The sequence below is a fragment of the Pistacia vera genome, unplaced genomic scaffold (assembly GCF_008641045.1).
Source record: "Pistacia vera cultivar Batoury unplaced genomic scaffold, PisVer_v2 Contig301, whole genome shotgun sequence".
Taxonomy (NCBI): Eukaryota; Viridiplantae; Streptophyta; class Magnoliopsida; order Sapindales; family Anacardiaceae; genus Pistacia; species Pistacia vera.
Window position 1 is genome coordinate 319,558 of NW_022196115.1, and position 14,633 is coordinate 334,190.

Here is a 14,633-nt window from a genome sequence, read left to right on the forward strand (position 1 = left end):
CCAAACAACCCCTTCTTTAAAAATAATCTATTAGGGACAGTTTTAGATTGATAGAGAGAGTTTAACCTAATCCAGATTTCAGCAGTTGTCTTCTCCTTCTTGACCTCCCGAAGGACTTTGTCATTCAGTCCAAGGATCAAGGAGCTTTTGGCTTTGTCCAGCATTTCCTGCTTCTCGAAATCTGTCATAGTCTTAGGGAATTCAGTCTCTTCTTTTAGGGCTAGGGCTAGCCCTTCCTTGATCAGTACTGCTTCCATCTTCATTTTCCACAAACCAAAATCATTCTCACCTGTAAACTTTTCAAGTTCAAACTTAGTGGACATGATTCAACTTTAGCCTAAGAAACTAATCACAGAAAACTCAAAACAAAAGAATACTTTACGAAGCCCTGAACTAGGCTCTAATACCAATCTGTTGGGTTTTGAATCAAGTTTTTTTTCACAGATGATAGTTCTCAGACTAACTAAAATAAAAACAAGGAAGCAATATCACAGATTTAAGATGCAAGAGAACAACAAGCAAGAAACATTCAAAAAATTGGTAAAGTAAAGAAAAATAAGATCGACACAAAGGATTATAGTGGTTTAGCTTTAAAGCCTACATCCACTCTTCAAGGTGCAGATAAGATGTCATTACTACCAAAGTCAAGTAGGGAATTTTACAAAGTATTGAACAAGAATAAGCAAATCAATAAGGAAAGAATACAACCAAAGAAAACCTAGATTTCTTGTATTTTCCTTTCATCAAATCCACATCAAGTAGAATCAATATATACCCAAGAGTAATCTCTAGGATCAGCCTCCACCTGGATCAAAAAGGTTTCTAGCCGTAAGATGAGTAACAGGATTCATCTTTTCCCATTAGAATGTTCCAGAATGAACAAGAGATAGACAATGAGAGAGAAAGAAGGATCAAGTGCCACGAAAACAATATGTAGTCCAAACTTAAACGACGTCGCTCTAGCCTTTGACTCTATAACAATAAATTGACTCCACTGTGGCAAAACATAAGCCACATCACCACAATAAGTTTATGTATTATTTGAATCCAATATCTTATTTTGCCTAAGTTTTATATAACATTCATTTAACCAAAGTAATTATAATATTGGACTGTCAAAATCTATGCATTTAATTTTTTTCCCTTTTAAATCTGAAAAATACATAATTTTATCCTCTTAATAATTTAAAAAAAAAAAAATCTCTTTAAACCCCATTTAATACCGAAAATAATTTTTTAAGCTTGATTAGGTATGTTCGTTTTATACCACTTTCCCAAATCAAACTTAATTAGGTTTTTTCATTACACATTATTTTCCTTGAATTTCCCAATTCCAGCGTATTTATTCATCATATTATGTTTACCATAGGCTTATATTATATTTTCACCAACCAAACAAATATTGAAATAAAACAAAAGGTTTCAATGATTACCAAAATTTAGGATTAGGTTATGAAAATTTAGGTTTAGATTTATGTAGATTAAATGTTAAAATTAAAATTAAAATATAAATATAGTAAGTGTATTTGGAAATTATAATGTTATTTTATAATTTAAGTAAGGTTAAATTTGTAAAAACAAAAGATAAATTAAAAAATGAGGGGTGAAATAGGGGGCTAAAATGACTTTCCCGGATTATATTCCTAAGAAAACTCACCTTGAAACTCCATGCATTATATTTATCCATAAAAAGCTAAATACGGGGCTTTACTTGTTAGTATGCCCTAAGAACCAATCGTGTCATCGGTTCCGAGGCATTATGTTTTGTATATATATGTGAATATATATAGTTTGTAATCATTTTATCTTCAATAGAAGAAAGTGTTCTTATTTCACAGTGGTTTATTGCTTCATTTTATATATTAATATGTATTACATGTGAAATGTTCGGATGATACAAATCTTTAGAAGATCAAATCATCAAAGTATTCCCTACATAGGTAATTTAATTGGGCATAAATTACATAGTAGGCATGCTGAATGCCTCTATATAATGTCATGTATGGTATTGGTGTGGGTGATTATAAAAGTTATCACTAGGGCATTAGCATGGATACGCGGTTAGTGAACTGTTTATCGAATATGGCCATTTATGATGAATCACATGGACATTTAAAATGTAGTCAATGATTTATCATAAGATCGTACTAGAGTATTTTATCCTTAGACCTGAGATATCACGTTGGATTCTGCATAAACGCATATAGTTCATATGGTGTATAAACATGAGGCTAATCATGCTATGTGTTAAAACCAATTGGTCATGTGTTGTTTAGGTGTGAGGACAAGTGATAGCAAGATGGGATCCGTTGACTTGGTATAGATTGATTCAAGTTCCTAGACAAATGTCAGATACATTGAAAAGGAAAATCTTCGGCAGGTATAAAAATGTTACATGAAAGGTTGTTTCATGGTGACACATTCTGTATGTATTGTATTAAAATTAAGATAAGGATTTTGACATACCATGAATCCATTCTTAATTGGGCTTAGATAAGAAGGATTTGATTATACAACGTGTATGTTGTAAAAGGTTCGTTAGAGTATATCTTCATTATGACTTAGGGGTTATAGAGCATTGCTAGATGCCTACTATAATCAGTGGGAGTTTTGTTTATAAGAGTTATGGCAAAACATATCAAATTAAACTGTGATATTAGACCCACGGCTAGGCCACAGTGAACCTAAGAGGTCACACATAAAACTAAGGAGAATGGAGAAATAGCCAAGAAGTTGATTATCCAAGGTTGGCTAGCACCTACCAGGTAATAAATTTTTTATATGAAATATTTTCTTTATTTAAATTGGATTTTACAAGGGGTTGTGTTGTAACAATTAAGTGTTAAATTGTTATGTAAACAATTTAAGAGTTAAATTGTTAATTGTGATTAAATGTTAATCCAATGTTATCATTTAAAGAAGTTTAACAACTTCATAACAATTATGGAATTGTTTAAGGAAGTCCAAAACAATTATTGAATTGTTTACAAGGATTCCTATATAAAGAAAATGATATATCAATTTTTGTAGAGAGAGAGAGAAAAATCTCTAAGAACCCTAAATCTCCCTCTTGATCAAATCTCTTATTCCCTTAGTGTGGATACTCTTTTGCTTAATTTCTCTTAAAATTAAAAGGCTCCAAGGTTGCTAAGGGCTTAAGGTAACATGTTCTACCTTACTTATTTCAATTTGATTAAAATTTATTTTTAAAATATGACTATACTTGTTATAATATGATATGCTTGATTCTCCATGCATCTATCTTTCATCACTGTCATTGAAGTGACATGCCAACTCTAGTCAAGCTCATGTTTACGGGTTTGGAAATGAACAACTAGATCAAGAGAGATGAAAGTGAGCTTGATGAGGGATGAGATCAACTTTTGATTTCCTTGGCTGAAATTGCCCCATGTTAGAATTGAGAGAAGCTCTAATACCATGTCAAAATTGAAATGGCAAGAGAGGCAATTTGAAGAAAGCCGAAATATGTTTGAGAGATATCTTTGAGAGGGCAAAAGAGACAACTGAATAGAGCCGGAGTATACCCAAAAGATATCTAAGATGAATTTAATTTAATTGGATTGAGTTATTGTATTTGAGTTGTGAATACACAACCTATTTATACAAAGGAAAATGCTATACTCACAACCTCTTCTCACAAACTTTCTCTCACAACCCCGATGTAGTAATTCACAATTAGTAAGCTCGTAATGGATCTCACTTGATAAATTACGAGTTGCTATATCGGAGTTGTGAGAAGAGGTTATGGGTGTAGCATTACTCTTATACAAAAGTGTGATAGCTATATAAGGATATTAAGTATTACAAATGAAAAAATTTAAATAATAAAGCAAAGAAAATCATATCTTAGCATAATTAGGAATGAGAATAATTCATATATTCTCATTCCATGTCCAAATTATATGTGAATTAATATCACATATTTTCTTCTCATATTGGCATGTCAACACCTCATACTGTTCATCATTCTCTATTGTCTGTTATCTATTCAAGGGCTTGATCCTAGTATATTAAACTTTTGGATTTGGACCATAGTAGACTTGAAATTCAAGAGATAAATTTATAATGCATGTTAGGTTTAAGAATTATTTTGCAAGTGAAAAATTCCTGAATTTTTTAGTGCATACATAAACCAGAGATTTCCCTCAATTTCTCTTCATTTTTTTTCAGGAAACAAACTCCCCATAGGCGAAGGGTTTTTCCACTTTATTATGCCTCTTTATTTCCCGCCCCAAAACCCTGGGAGTCCAAATGAGCTAAAGTTACAAACGAAGTCGAGTTACTCTATCCCTACAATATGACTAACCATGGAGAACAAGAACCAAACAGCTAGGCGGCCAATTCTGGTGATAGCCGGTCATGGTGCCCGGAGTGTGAGCTACAAGCCATTTGCGAAGTTGATTTGGAGAAGAAACACAAAGACAGAAAGACTATCTCTTTAAAACTTGCCTTATTTAGTTGGTTAAATTTATGTGTCCGAATGTCTGAATCACATCGCCATGAATTTCAATATGGCTCTAATCTTTTAACTTGTTTATATATATATATATATATATTTTGCTTTTTTCTTTTTGGAAGATGCAGCAAGTTCACAGTCCCAAGGGATTGACTTAGAGGTCAACAAAAGGTCAAGAAGGTTTGCTTCATTTGTTACTTCTTTAGTTTGAACCTCAAGTCTATTTATTGACTTCTTTGGCTCAAACCTTATGATCACCTACTATATTTGCGACTTACCTTGAAACATTGGGTCTATAGGATATTTAATAGTTCCAATGATTAGTTTGTAGGATATTCAACAACTCAAAAATTAGGTGAGATGTACGCAAGTTAGTTTGAACACCCCGGCCATAGAAAGGAAAAAAAAAAAAAAAAAGTTCATGGTCAGTTCAACAGTATAGCAGGTGGTTGAAAATTTCTACAATTTGGTTTTAGATGCTTTGGAGTTTCTCCCTCAGTGAGCGGAACTAAATTTAACTAGAATTTTCAGAATTTTCACTGAGAAATCCAAGTGATTATATGAGCAGGGCCGTTATTATGATTAGTATATAATTCATTAATTTTATGAGAAACACTTGATTTACTGTAACTCTGTAAATTTCCTGTCATTCTCCCTGCTTTCTCTTCAACCAACCACTCACATTCCATCAATTTCCATTCTAGACATCTTCACTTAAAGAACATGTTTTGTTACTTGAAAAGTACTGGTTGGCTTTTCAGTTTTAAACATTTACTTGTATTTTTTAAATTTGGTAATTGTTTTGTTGGAAAATAAATATATAACTGTCGACTTAGCATATCAGTCTATCTGATGGATTTTGTAAGTTGAAAAGGCAATTAACTTGTTGCAGATTATCAATGAACTTGACTTGCGGTTGCTGATCTCCTCCTATATCTGGTAAAATTTTGTTGGCAGGTAATTTAACAATACCCCATGTTTCAACCAACACAACCGATGAAACTGATTGTTATCTTCTGAAACAGCCTAAAACCAGTCTTTTCTTGTCCTCTCTTAAATAAAGCTCATAGCTCAAAATCTTCAAGACAGAGCCAGGGGCATTCACCACTCTGATAAACCAATTAAAAGAGACCCCCGACTGCTCTAAATATCTTTCTTTTTCATCAACAATTTTGTAAACTCAATAGCATACCCGAAAACAAAATATAAACCAGCATAATTGAGTTTTGTGTGTATAATATAACAAAAAAAATATGGTTCAGAAGAAGAAGATTGCAGTTATTAATGTGTCCGTTTTAATCTTTGTGGCATTGGTGGTGGCTATTTTGGATAGTGTTAGACGTACAGGTGCCGCCAATGGTGGTGGCGCTCTTTCGTCTCTTCACGTTACCACTACATCAAAGGCTATCAAATCCATTTGTCAACCAACTGATTACAAAGAAACTTGTGAAAAAAGCCTCGCAATTGCCGGGGGAAATTTAACCGATCCTAAAGACTTGATCAAGATTGAGTTTAAAGTCGCAATTGACGAGCTGAAGCTGGCCCTTAAAAACATATCTGCATGGAAAGAAGAAAATAAAGATCCAAAGATCAAACAGGCTTTTACGAATTGTAATGATCTTTTGGAGTCAGCCATTGAAGATCTAAAAGTCTGCTACAGTAAAATGGGTGCACTTGACATTAGAAAACCTGATGATTACATTCAAGATGTGAAAGTTTTTCTCAGCGGCGCTGCTACATTCCAAGAAAGTTGTTTCGATGAATTCAATAAGGTAAAGCGTGATTATAAAGAGAAAATGAAAACTCTTTTGAATACTTCAAGGGAGCTGACAAGCAATGGTCTTGCAATGATGAATGATTTCTCTTCAGTCCTCAACTCATCGAACATAACAAGCACAAAAATACGGCTTCTCTCTCAAGATGAATTTCCTTCATGGGTTAACGAGGGGCGTCGTAGACTCCTTGCTGAAACTCCAGGAACAATTCAGGCTGATGTTATTGTTGCTCAGGACGGTAGTGGAAAGTTCAAGACCATCTCTGAAGCTGTCAATCTTGTCCCTGACTTCAATGATAACCCTACCAATAAGTCATTTGTAATTTACATCAAAGAAGGTATTTATAAGGAGTACGTGACGGTCACAAAGCAAATGCGAAATGTTATGTTCATCGGTGATGGCCCCCAAAAGACCAAGATCACTGGCTACAAGAACTTCATTGACGGAACTAACACAATGAACACGGCAACAGTTGGTAAGTTAGTTAAAATGTTAAAACTAAGCTTACTGTTTTTAATTTTATTAACAAGTGATCTTTTAGGGTGCACGTTTATAAAATTTAATTTGTTAATGTTGCAGCCGTTTTGGGGCCCAAATTCATAGCGAAGGACATTGGATTTGAGAACACTGCGGGAGCTAAGAAGCACCAAGCTGTGGCCTTGCGTGTTCAAGCTGACCGTTCAATCTTCTTCAATTGCCAAATGGATGGATACCAAGACACTTTATACGCCCATGCTCATCGCCAATACTACCGAGACTGCACCATCACTGGCACCATTGACTACATCTTTGGTGATGCAGCTGCCGTTTTCCAGAACTGCAAGATGATATTCAGGAAACCAATGGCCAACCAGAAAGTCATCGTTACAGCTCAAGGAAGAAGCGACAAGAACTCCGTCACAGGACTTGTTCTCCAAAACTGCACCATCAGTGCTGACCCTGAATACGTGGCTGTCAAGAACACTAACCAGGGGTACCTTGGGAGGCCCTGGAAGATGTTCTCAAGAACAATTTATTTGCAGTCTGAGATTGATGATGTGATTCAGCCTGATGGATGGTTGCCTTGGAATGGTAAATTTGCTCTCGACACTCATTGGTACGCGGAATATGGCAATAGGGGTCTTGGATCTGACACGGCCAAGAGAGTTGCATGGCCTGGTATTAAAAAACTCACTCCTGAGCAAGCTGCTGATTTCACCATCGAAAGGTTCTTTGTAGTTGATTGGATTAAGCCGAGTAGTGTACCCTACAACCTGGGCATGTTTTGATTTTCAATGAATCAGATTGAAGAGGATGAAAGCTGCTAGCTTATAGTTATTCTAACTCAAATAGCTAGTTACAAATCAAGGAAATTACTTCTTGATTTGAGTAATTTAGCTTTTTTCTTTTTTTCTTTGATTTGAGTAATTTAGCATTTTTTTTTTTCTTTCTTTGGGTTGATGATTAATCAAATAATACGATAACTGAAAGGAATTAGTAAGTTTTGGTAATATTTTGGATCCTTCATCTTATTTTGCCTATGCTTTATAACATTCATTGAGGCCTAGTAATTATTCTTTATTTTTATTTTTTTCCCTTTTAGATCTCAAAAACGCGTAATTTTGTCCTCTTAATTATTAAAAAAAAAAATTATATATCTACTAACAAATTATTAAGTAAAAGGTTTTTTCTTTTTAATAATCAAGTTGTCCGCGTCAGTTTACGCGCACCTCAACTAATCCTTCGGGATCTTGAAATTATCGATCGGATAAAAATTTAAGTAGCTATCACTATGAACAACCGAGAAGAGATTCGAACTCAAAATTTTTTGAATAATACATCCAAAATTTCTACTGAACTATTCAATCATTTAGACGTAGTTGCAAAAAAAAAATTCAAAATTTTTATCTGAAAATTACGTCAAATAAACCATTAAAGAGGCTTTAATTGGGCCAATATCGGCCCGTTAAAAAATATTTAACTAGCCCAGTGGTATTCAAATAAATACACTTGACGAGCGAGCGGGAAAACAGAAACGAAAAACGCATCACTCCCTCTCTCTCTCTCTGTGAAAACAAATCCCAAAACCTCACAGGCTTCAGCTCCAGATTAAAAAATCTCACTCGATTTTCCATCACTTTCTCTTTAATTTTCTCGGGAAACAAACAATCGATAAACCCTCTATAGCCCAAGGTTTTCCGCTTTTTATTATGCCACTTCATTTCCACCCCCAAATTCCAAAACCCTAGGAATCGAAATGATCTTCAATTGCAATGCGAAGTCGAATTACTCTGCGCTTACAATATGACTAACCACAGAGGACAAGAACCGAACTGCGATGTGGCTGGTTCTTGCGGTAGCCGGTTCACAGTGCAGCCAGAGCGTGAACTACAAGCTAACTGGGAAGTTGATTTGGCGAAGAAGCTCGAAGACTATCTCTTGAAAATTTGCTCTGGTCAAATTAATGATTCCGAATATCTCATTCCCCCTGTAAATTTCGCCGAGGGTATTAGTCTTTTAACTTGCTTTTTTTTCTTTTTTTCTACATTTTGATATTTGATATTTGATTGTAATTATATTTTCTTTTTTGGGGGGGGAAATGTAGCTGCTTTGCTGGTTCAGGGTTCGGTTCAGGTGTATAGCAGGAAGGTAGAATATTTGTACAGCTTGGTTTTGCATGCTTTGGAGTTTCTATCTCAGAAAAGGTCGGATTTTTTTTTTTTTTTTCCTTCGTAAAAATAATATTCACTACGAATAATAGTATAGAAAACTGATTGACTTTTCAGTTTCTCAAATTGCATTTGTAGTTGTTAAATTTGTTTAGTGCTCTATGCATTTCGTTGGAAAGAAAATGAATAATTGTTGGAGCATATTAGTCTATCTGATGGATTATGGAAGTTGAAAAGCAGTTGACTTGTAGATTATCACTGAACATCAGTTGCTGTTGTTAATCTACTATATCTTGCAAAATTTAGATGGCAAGTAATTTAACAGTAGCCCATAGTTCAACTCAAGTTACTCGACCAAAGTGATGAAACTGTATTGTGGATTTAGATTCTATTTCTATGGTGCTTTATTCTTGTTATTTTCTTATCCAGCCAGCAGGATCAATCTGATGGGACGCCAGTCCCTCATGAAGAAAGTGGATCCCATGCAGTTTCTGACGAAGAAAATGATCTATTTTGGGGCTTGGATGACATCCCAGGTAACCTTTAACCATGTATTCTATTTGGTACAGTTAAGAGATGCTGTAGCTAAAATTTCCATATGTTGCAGTGGAAGCAAAAAATTGCTTAGACAGTCCAACTGGCAATGATAAATTTCTGAATCACTTTGTGAAGCCCCCTGCAAATTTAGTTGTTCTTGAAGGTGATTGCTTAGACTCTCCTGGTGATGGCACGGAATTAGAGTCCTATCTGGTATTACAATTGCTTTTATTGGTTTTATGTTATGCATTGACTAATAATGTAATCTAATTCTTCTTTTCTTTTTTCTATGGTTGTAGTTAGCTACCAATGATCTCTACCGGGATTTTATCCTATTAGATCCATGTGATGCTGTAGCCGTGAATGACTTTTTGGAGGGAGGTCAAGTTGGCAAAGGGCATAATGGTGCCTATAGGGGTAGTGTGTCTCGCAAGAGTTTTCAATCTCCTACAAGACGTTCTGGTGGAACTGCACATAAGTCATCTGTTGTAAAGAAAAAGAATGCTAATCTCAATCCATCGCCAAGCCTTAACATGGGGCATGATCCTCCTGCCTTTGATGATTTTGGAGAAAGTAATCATGAATTTGATACAGATGATAGATATTCGGAACCTAGGAACTTGGATAATTCTGATGATGATGATGATGAGGACGACCCTTGGAAGCCCTTGAATCCTCATGAACCAGGGAACTTGAAAATCAGGCCTTTCAAAAAAGGTTATTAAAGCATATGCTTTTTCTTACTCTAGTTGCTTACCATTATAGTCTTGTGCCAGGCCTAATGTTGTGGTTCCATAATTTTTTCCTCACGAGCAGTGAAAGTTTTCAGAAGGAATGGGGTGAAATCTACTAAACAACACTCAGTAACTACTCTGTTTCCACTTGCAAAATTGTATGGCACTATCAGTCCAGAGCTCACACAAGTATGGGAGATGCAACAAAAAGCATTTGAAAAACAGCGGGCATCCCATTCTCCTCCGTTATATGAAAAGGTTCTGCTCTCCAGATGTTGTGTTTACCCAGATTCTGTTTTATTTTTTTTTGTATAAAACCTGATGTTCATATTACAGCTCCGGCAATCACTTGCAAATGAAGGACAACAAACTTGTAATCCTTTTGGTCACCCTGACAATTTTAATGAGGATAAGGGATATGATAGTGGGGACCCAGATACTGAGCAACCTGATATTGACATGCCAGAGAGTATGTATATGGATGAAGATGTACTTCACTGTGATAAGGTTAGCAGACCAACTTTTTGAGTGTTCAAAGTCAAAATAGTAGCAAGAGGCTTTGCAAATTGCTTATTCATTGACCTTTACGCAGCATGATGATGGTACTACTCATGTTGAAACCAATGAAGCATTTGAACATGGAGTTCAAGATTCTCTTGCAAACTTAGAAGATCTTTGTCGCTCTCACCTAGTAAGCGTTAATTTCTTTTCGGTTTTCTTCTATTGAGTCTGCTCTCTGCAATTTGGTTTTACTTGTTCATTTTTCCATAGGTAATTATATTTCTGGTCTACCAGAGCATTAAATGGTTAATTGGATATCTTTTCTCTTGCAGGATGCTCTTCTTGCTAGCATAGCTGAAACCGAAAAACAGACTGAATTGGCTGCTCGAGTTTCATCATGGAAACAGAAAATTGAACACAACTTGGACGAGCAAGTAATTAGCACCACTAGTTTCATCATAATGTTATTACCTCTCTTAAGTTGGACTTTTGTTGGTTGTTGAAGTTTCTGTCTTTTGATAGGATTCACGCCCTCCATTTGATATTCATGAGTACGGAGAAAGTATTATTGACAAGCTATCCCTTGAAGGAGACCATGGAAATGTCATGTCTTTCACTGATGTGGTAAAGGGCCAAGAGAAGTATGATGTTGCTCGAACATTCTCTGCACTTCTTCAGTTGGTAATTTACTTCCTCTATTTGAAATTTTTCTGCAGTTACTGTTTGTTCTTATTGCAGTTGTATATCTTAAAGTAGTTTTGCTGGTGAATTCATTAAAAAAGAAGCTGGTACTGCTTGTTTCCTGTGATAATAGAATTGCTTTTGCATTTTAAATTTCAGGTGAACAATGGAGATGTTGCTTTGGATAGGAGTGGGATTGATGGTGAGTCCATCTGTTACACAGCAGTGAATCCTTTTCATGTCCGGCTGCTCAGCCATGAGAAGAGACAAGAAGCAACACAATTTCAGTTGTCAAAAAAAAGAGCCAAGTCTCCAACAAGAAGATTTACCAAAGGTGATAAGGGGAAGTCTGTGAGAGAGAAATCTCCAGTTGTCAATCCATCCACAGAATATGGATCGTCGGGATTGTCATCACGGCCAAATTGTAAATTTTCTATGAAGCTTCGGAAGCTTGGTGGTGCAAGGTGTACCCCTGAAGGAAAGAAGAGAAGAAGGTCTCGACTTATTGAACCAGTTGATTTACATTCATCTAGTTGACATGGATGTTATTGGCAAGTCCGGCCAGCTAGAGAATTCAACAACTTTGCTGAATGGCTCCATGGTAAATCCTAGTTGTGACATGATTGTAGTTCTAGTTAATTTACAATGATCTGTAATTCACTCTTTAAATTATTATTAGACATGTACTTAATAGTCAAGACCCTGTAATAAAACTATAAATTCCTTGTAGAATGAACTTGTTCTTGTACCATATAATACCACTAATATGCTTTTGTCAATCTTCAAAAATAGCAAGAGATCACCATTTCAAAACTTCTTTTCGTAAATTTATTAAAACTCTCTTATCTTTTTTTTTTAATACGATCAGAGGCATTTAGGTCAATTTATACGTACTTTGATTAATCTTTTAGACTCTGAAGTTAACAATTAGGTAAACCTTTTAATGGTTATCTCTATTAATAACTAAGTAGAATCGAATTTAAGAGTTTTTTAACAATATATTTAAAGGTTCTTATTGTTGGATCACTTAGGAGTGGTTAATTAAAACTCTGACAATTGAGATAAGGAGGTTTCTTCGTAAGTGTCAATGCTTGAAGTCCTTTTCAGTTAGTTAGTGATGTGTTTTAAGAGTATGATTCATCCTATTGACTATCACTTCAAAGTTGCCAGGGATTTTCACAAGGATGCAGCCGGGCATTAGGTATAATAGTCTCATATTTGAACACAAATTCCTTGTCAACTAAGAATTATATGGGAGTGAAGACTCAAAAAGTGTTTTAGCTGACCAAGAAACCCACTAGTTGAATACTACCATCGTTACTGCTTAAGTAATTGCTTAAAGCTTTCCCACTCTACGTGTATGCCACTAACTGATTCGTCGAAAAGGTTACTTGCTCTCTTCATCTTACCAACCAAATTAAACAACCCACGTCACGCCAGCTATGTCTCAATCTCCTCAAAATAATAAACGAATCGAGATGAAAGAAGCGCGTTTAGGAACAGATCTTGGCGTGTCACTGTAACTGGGACATGGTGATTAGGTCTAGTCTATGGATTAGGCATACCTTAGCCCCTCCATGATCTTTTGTTGGAATCACAGCCATCTCACACTTTGATGAGCTTCAGTACTGCTTTGGCTTTCTTTTCTTGATTCAACGTCGAGAATTCAACAATTATATGTGTTCTCACTAGAATATCAAAATTTTGCAATTAAAAGGAATCTTCAATCACATCAATATGCATGTTATGGGGTTGCAAATGGGACAGCAGCCTAACTGTAAATCAATCTCGTCACACCGTTGTCGTCAGTGTCAAAAATAAGATGGCCAAGCTTTTAAAAATTCCTGTTAAATACAGAAACTAACAATGGCAGAACAGCGGAGGAGTCAAAATCTTAACTATGTGTTTGAAGCTTCGAGTGAGTGGTTAAACTTAAAGCATTTTTCTCTTTTTCTGGAGAGGCCCCCGCATGGATGCTGAAGGAATCACGGGCTGCTGTTGTTGCATGTTGTTTTGGTTTGGGTCAAACTAAGACAACTTCAGCTTCAACAGGTAACCCACTATTCTTATTATTATTATTATAAATTATGCACACTTATATTTTGGTGGAATGTTGTTTGGATGATGGGAATGGTCCAGGAATTTGAAGATGCTCTCATATTTGGAGTTTGAACTTTGACATTAGTGAATGGTCAGATCCCAGTAATTTTCATTATAAATGATGTAATATATTGAAATGGTAAGTTTGGGGTAATTTTCATCAAAATTTGTTGTGACAAAGAGTCGAGGGGGTTGAGCCAATCCTTGGTAAAAAGAGAAGGTGCATGCAAGGTAGATGAGTTGGTTTTGGTAGAATTTAGAACACAAAAATTTTCAAAGTACTGACAAGTGAAAGACTGTGTTGATACTTGATTTTGACACCAACTATTCGCACGTGAAAAATACTAAAAAGAATTAAAACTCATAGGTGATATGAGAGTATTGAATTTAATAAAGGGTAAGAAGCAATGTTTAAAGTAGTTTGGATGTTCAAAAGCGAATCTTATGTCTACTGATATTGTATTAATGAGTAAGATCAGGTCACGTTAAGCGAACTGAGTTACAACTTAGAAAATACAAGAGAGGAGAGTAAGCTATTTTAGAGTGAAATTATTTAATTTCGTAAATGAGAGAGAATACCTTTATTTATAGTGGGATAAACCAAGGTCATGAATACTAATTCTGCAAATAGGTGGATAGCATGCAAATTCTTCTTTGCGTCCTATTGCTCACATATTCGAGTGATTTTCTCAATTTATGCACAGATTGGACACGTGGACGATATCCAACCATTCGCTAGCCTAGCACTCACCCACTGCACTGACAGAAGCATGCCACTTACGTCATTATGCGACGTGGGTGCGTATGAACGGTCACAGAACTTTCCCAAGTTCTGATCATCCCATGTTGACAAGACTCCTCGTCAACCCTACTTTGTCAGGCATAACATGCTAAATCCAGCTCAGGCAGAGATTCCTAACTGATTTAATTTTAGTCCACCCTTTCACATTAAAGATGGATAAATTTCCAGGAATTATGCTGTAGAATTTCACAAACAAAACAAGAATCCAAAGCTGTTGAGAATCCATGGCTTTCGCTTATTATCAATTTAATAATTTTGCTTTCCCATTTTCAAGTCTTACCACGTTAGTCACTCCATATTAATAGATAATAAAGACTTTTAAATATATTATCGATAGAACGATAGGTCTTAACTTCGATTCTGTTGTCAATAAGAGTG

General features: G+C 35.4%; 2 protein-coding genes across 2 annotated transcripts; both read left to right on the forward strand.

Moving 5' to 3' along the window:
- Positions 1 to 5,730: 5,730 nt before the first annotated feature.
- On the forward strand, positions 5,731 to 7,520 carry LOC116135607 (probable pectinesterase/pectinesterase inhibitor 58). The gene is made up of 2 exons (XM_031421320.1): positions 5,731 to 6,727; positions 6,832 to 7,520. The coding sequence occupies exons 1-2, from the start codon at positions 5,731 to 5,733 to the stop codon at positions 7,518 to 7,520; spliced, it is 1,686 nt and encodes a 561-aa protein (XP_031277180.1).
- A 773-nt stretch (positions 7,521 to 8,293) lies between these two features.
- On the forward strand, positions 8,294 to 12,109 carry LOC116135626 (condensin-2 complex subunit H2). Its single transcript, XM_031421338.1, has 11 exons — positions 8,294 to 8,737; positions 8,837 to 8,936; positions 9,330 to 9,436; positions 9,508 to 9,650; positions 9,737 to 10,154; positions 10,254 to 10,429; positions 10,508 to 10,678; positions 10,764 to 10,862; positions 11,005 to 11,106; positions 11,195 to 11,353; positions 11,513 to 12,109. Exons 1-11 carry the CDS (start codon positions 8,536 to 8,538, stop codon positions 11,888 to 11,890), a joined length of 2,055 nt encoding a protein of 684 aa, XP_031277198.1. The 5' UTR covers positions 8,294 to 8,535; the 3' UTR covers positions 11,891 to 12,109.
- Positions 12,110 to 14,633: the final 2,524 nt, after the last annotated feature.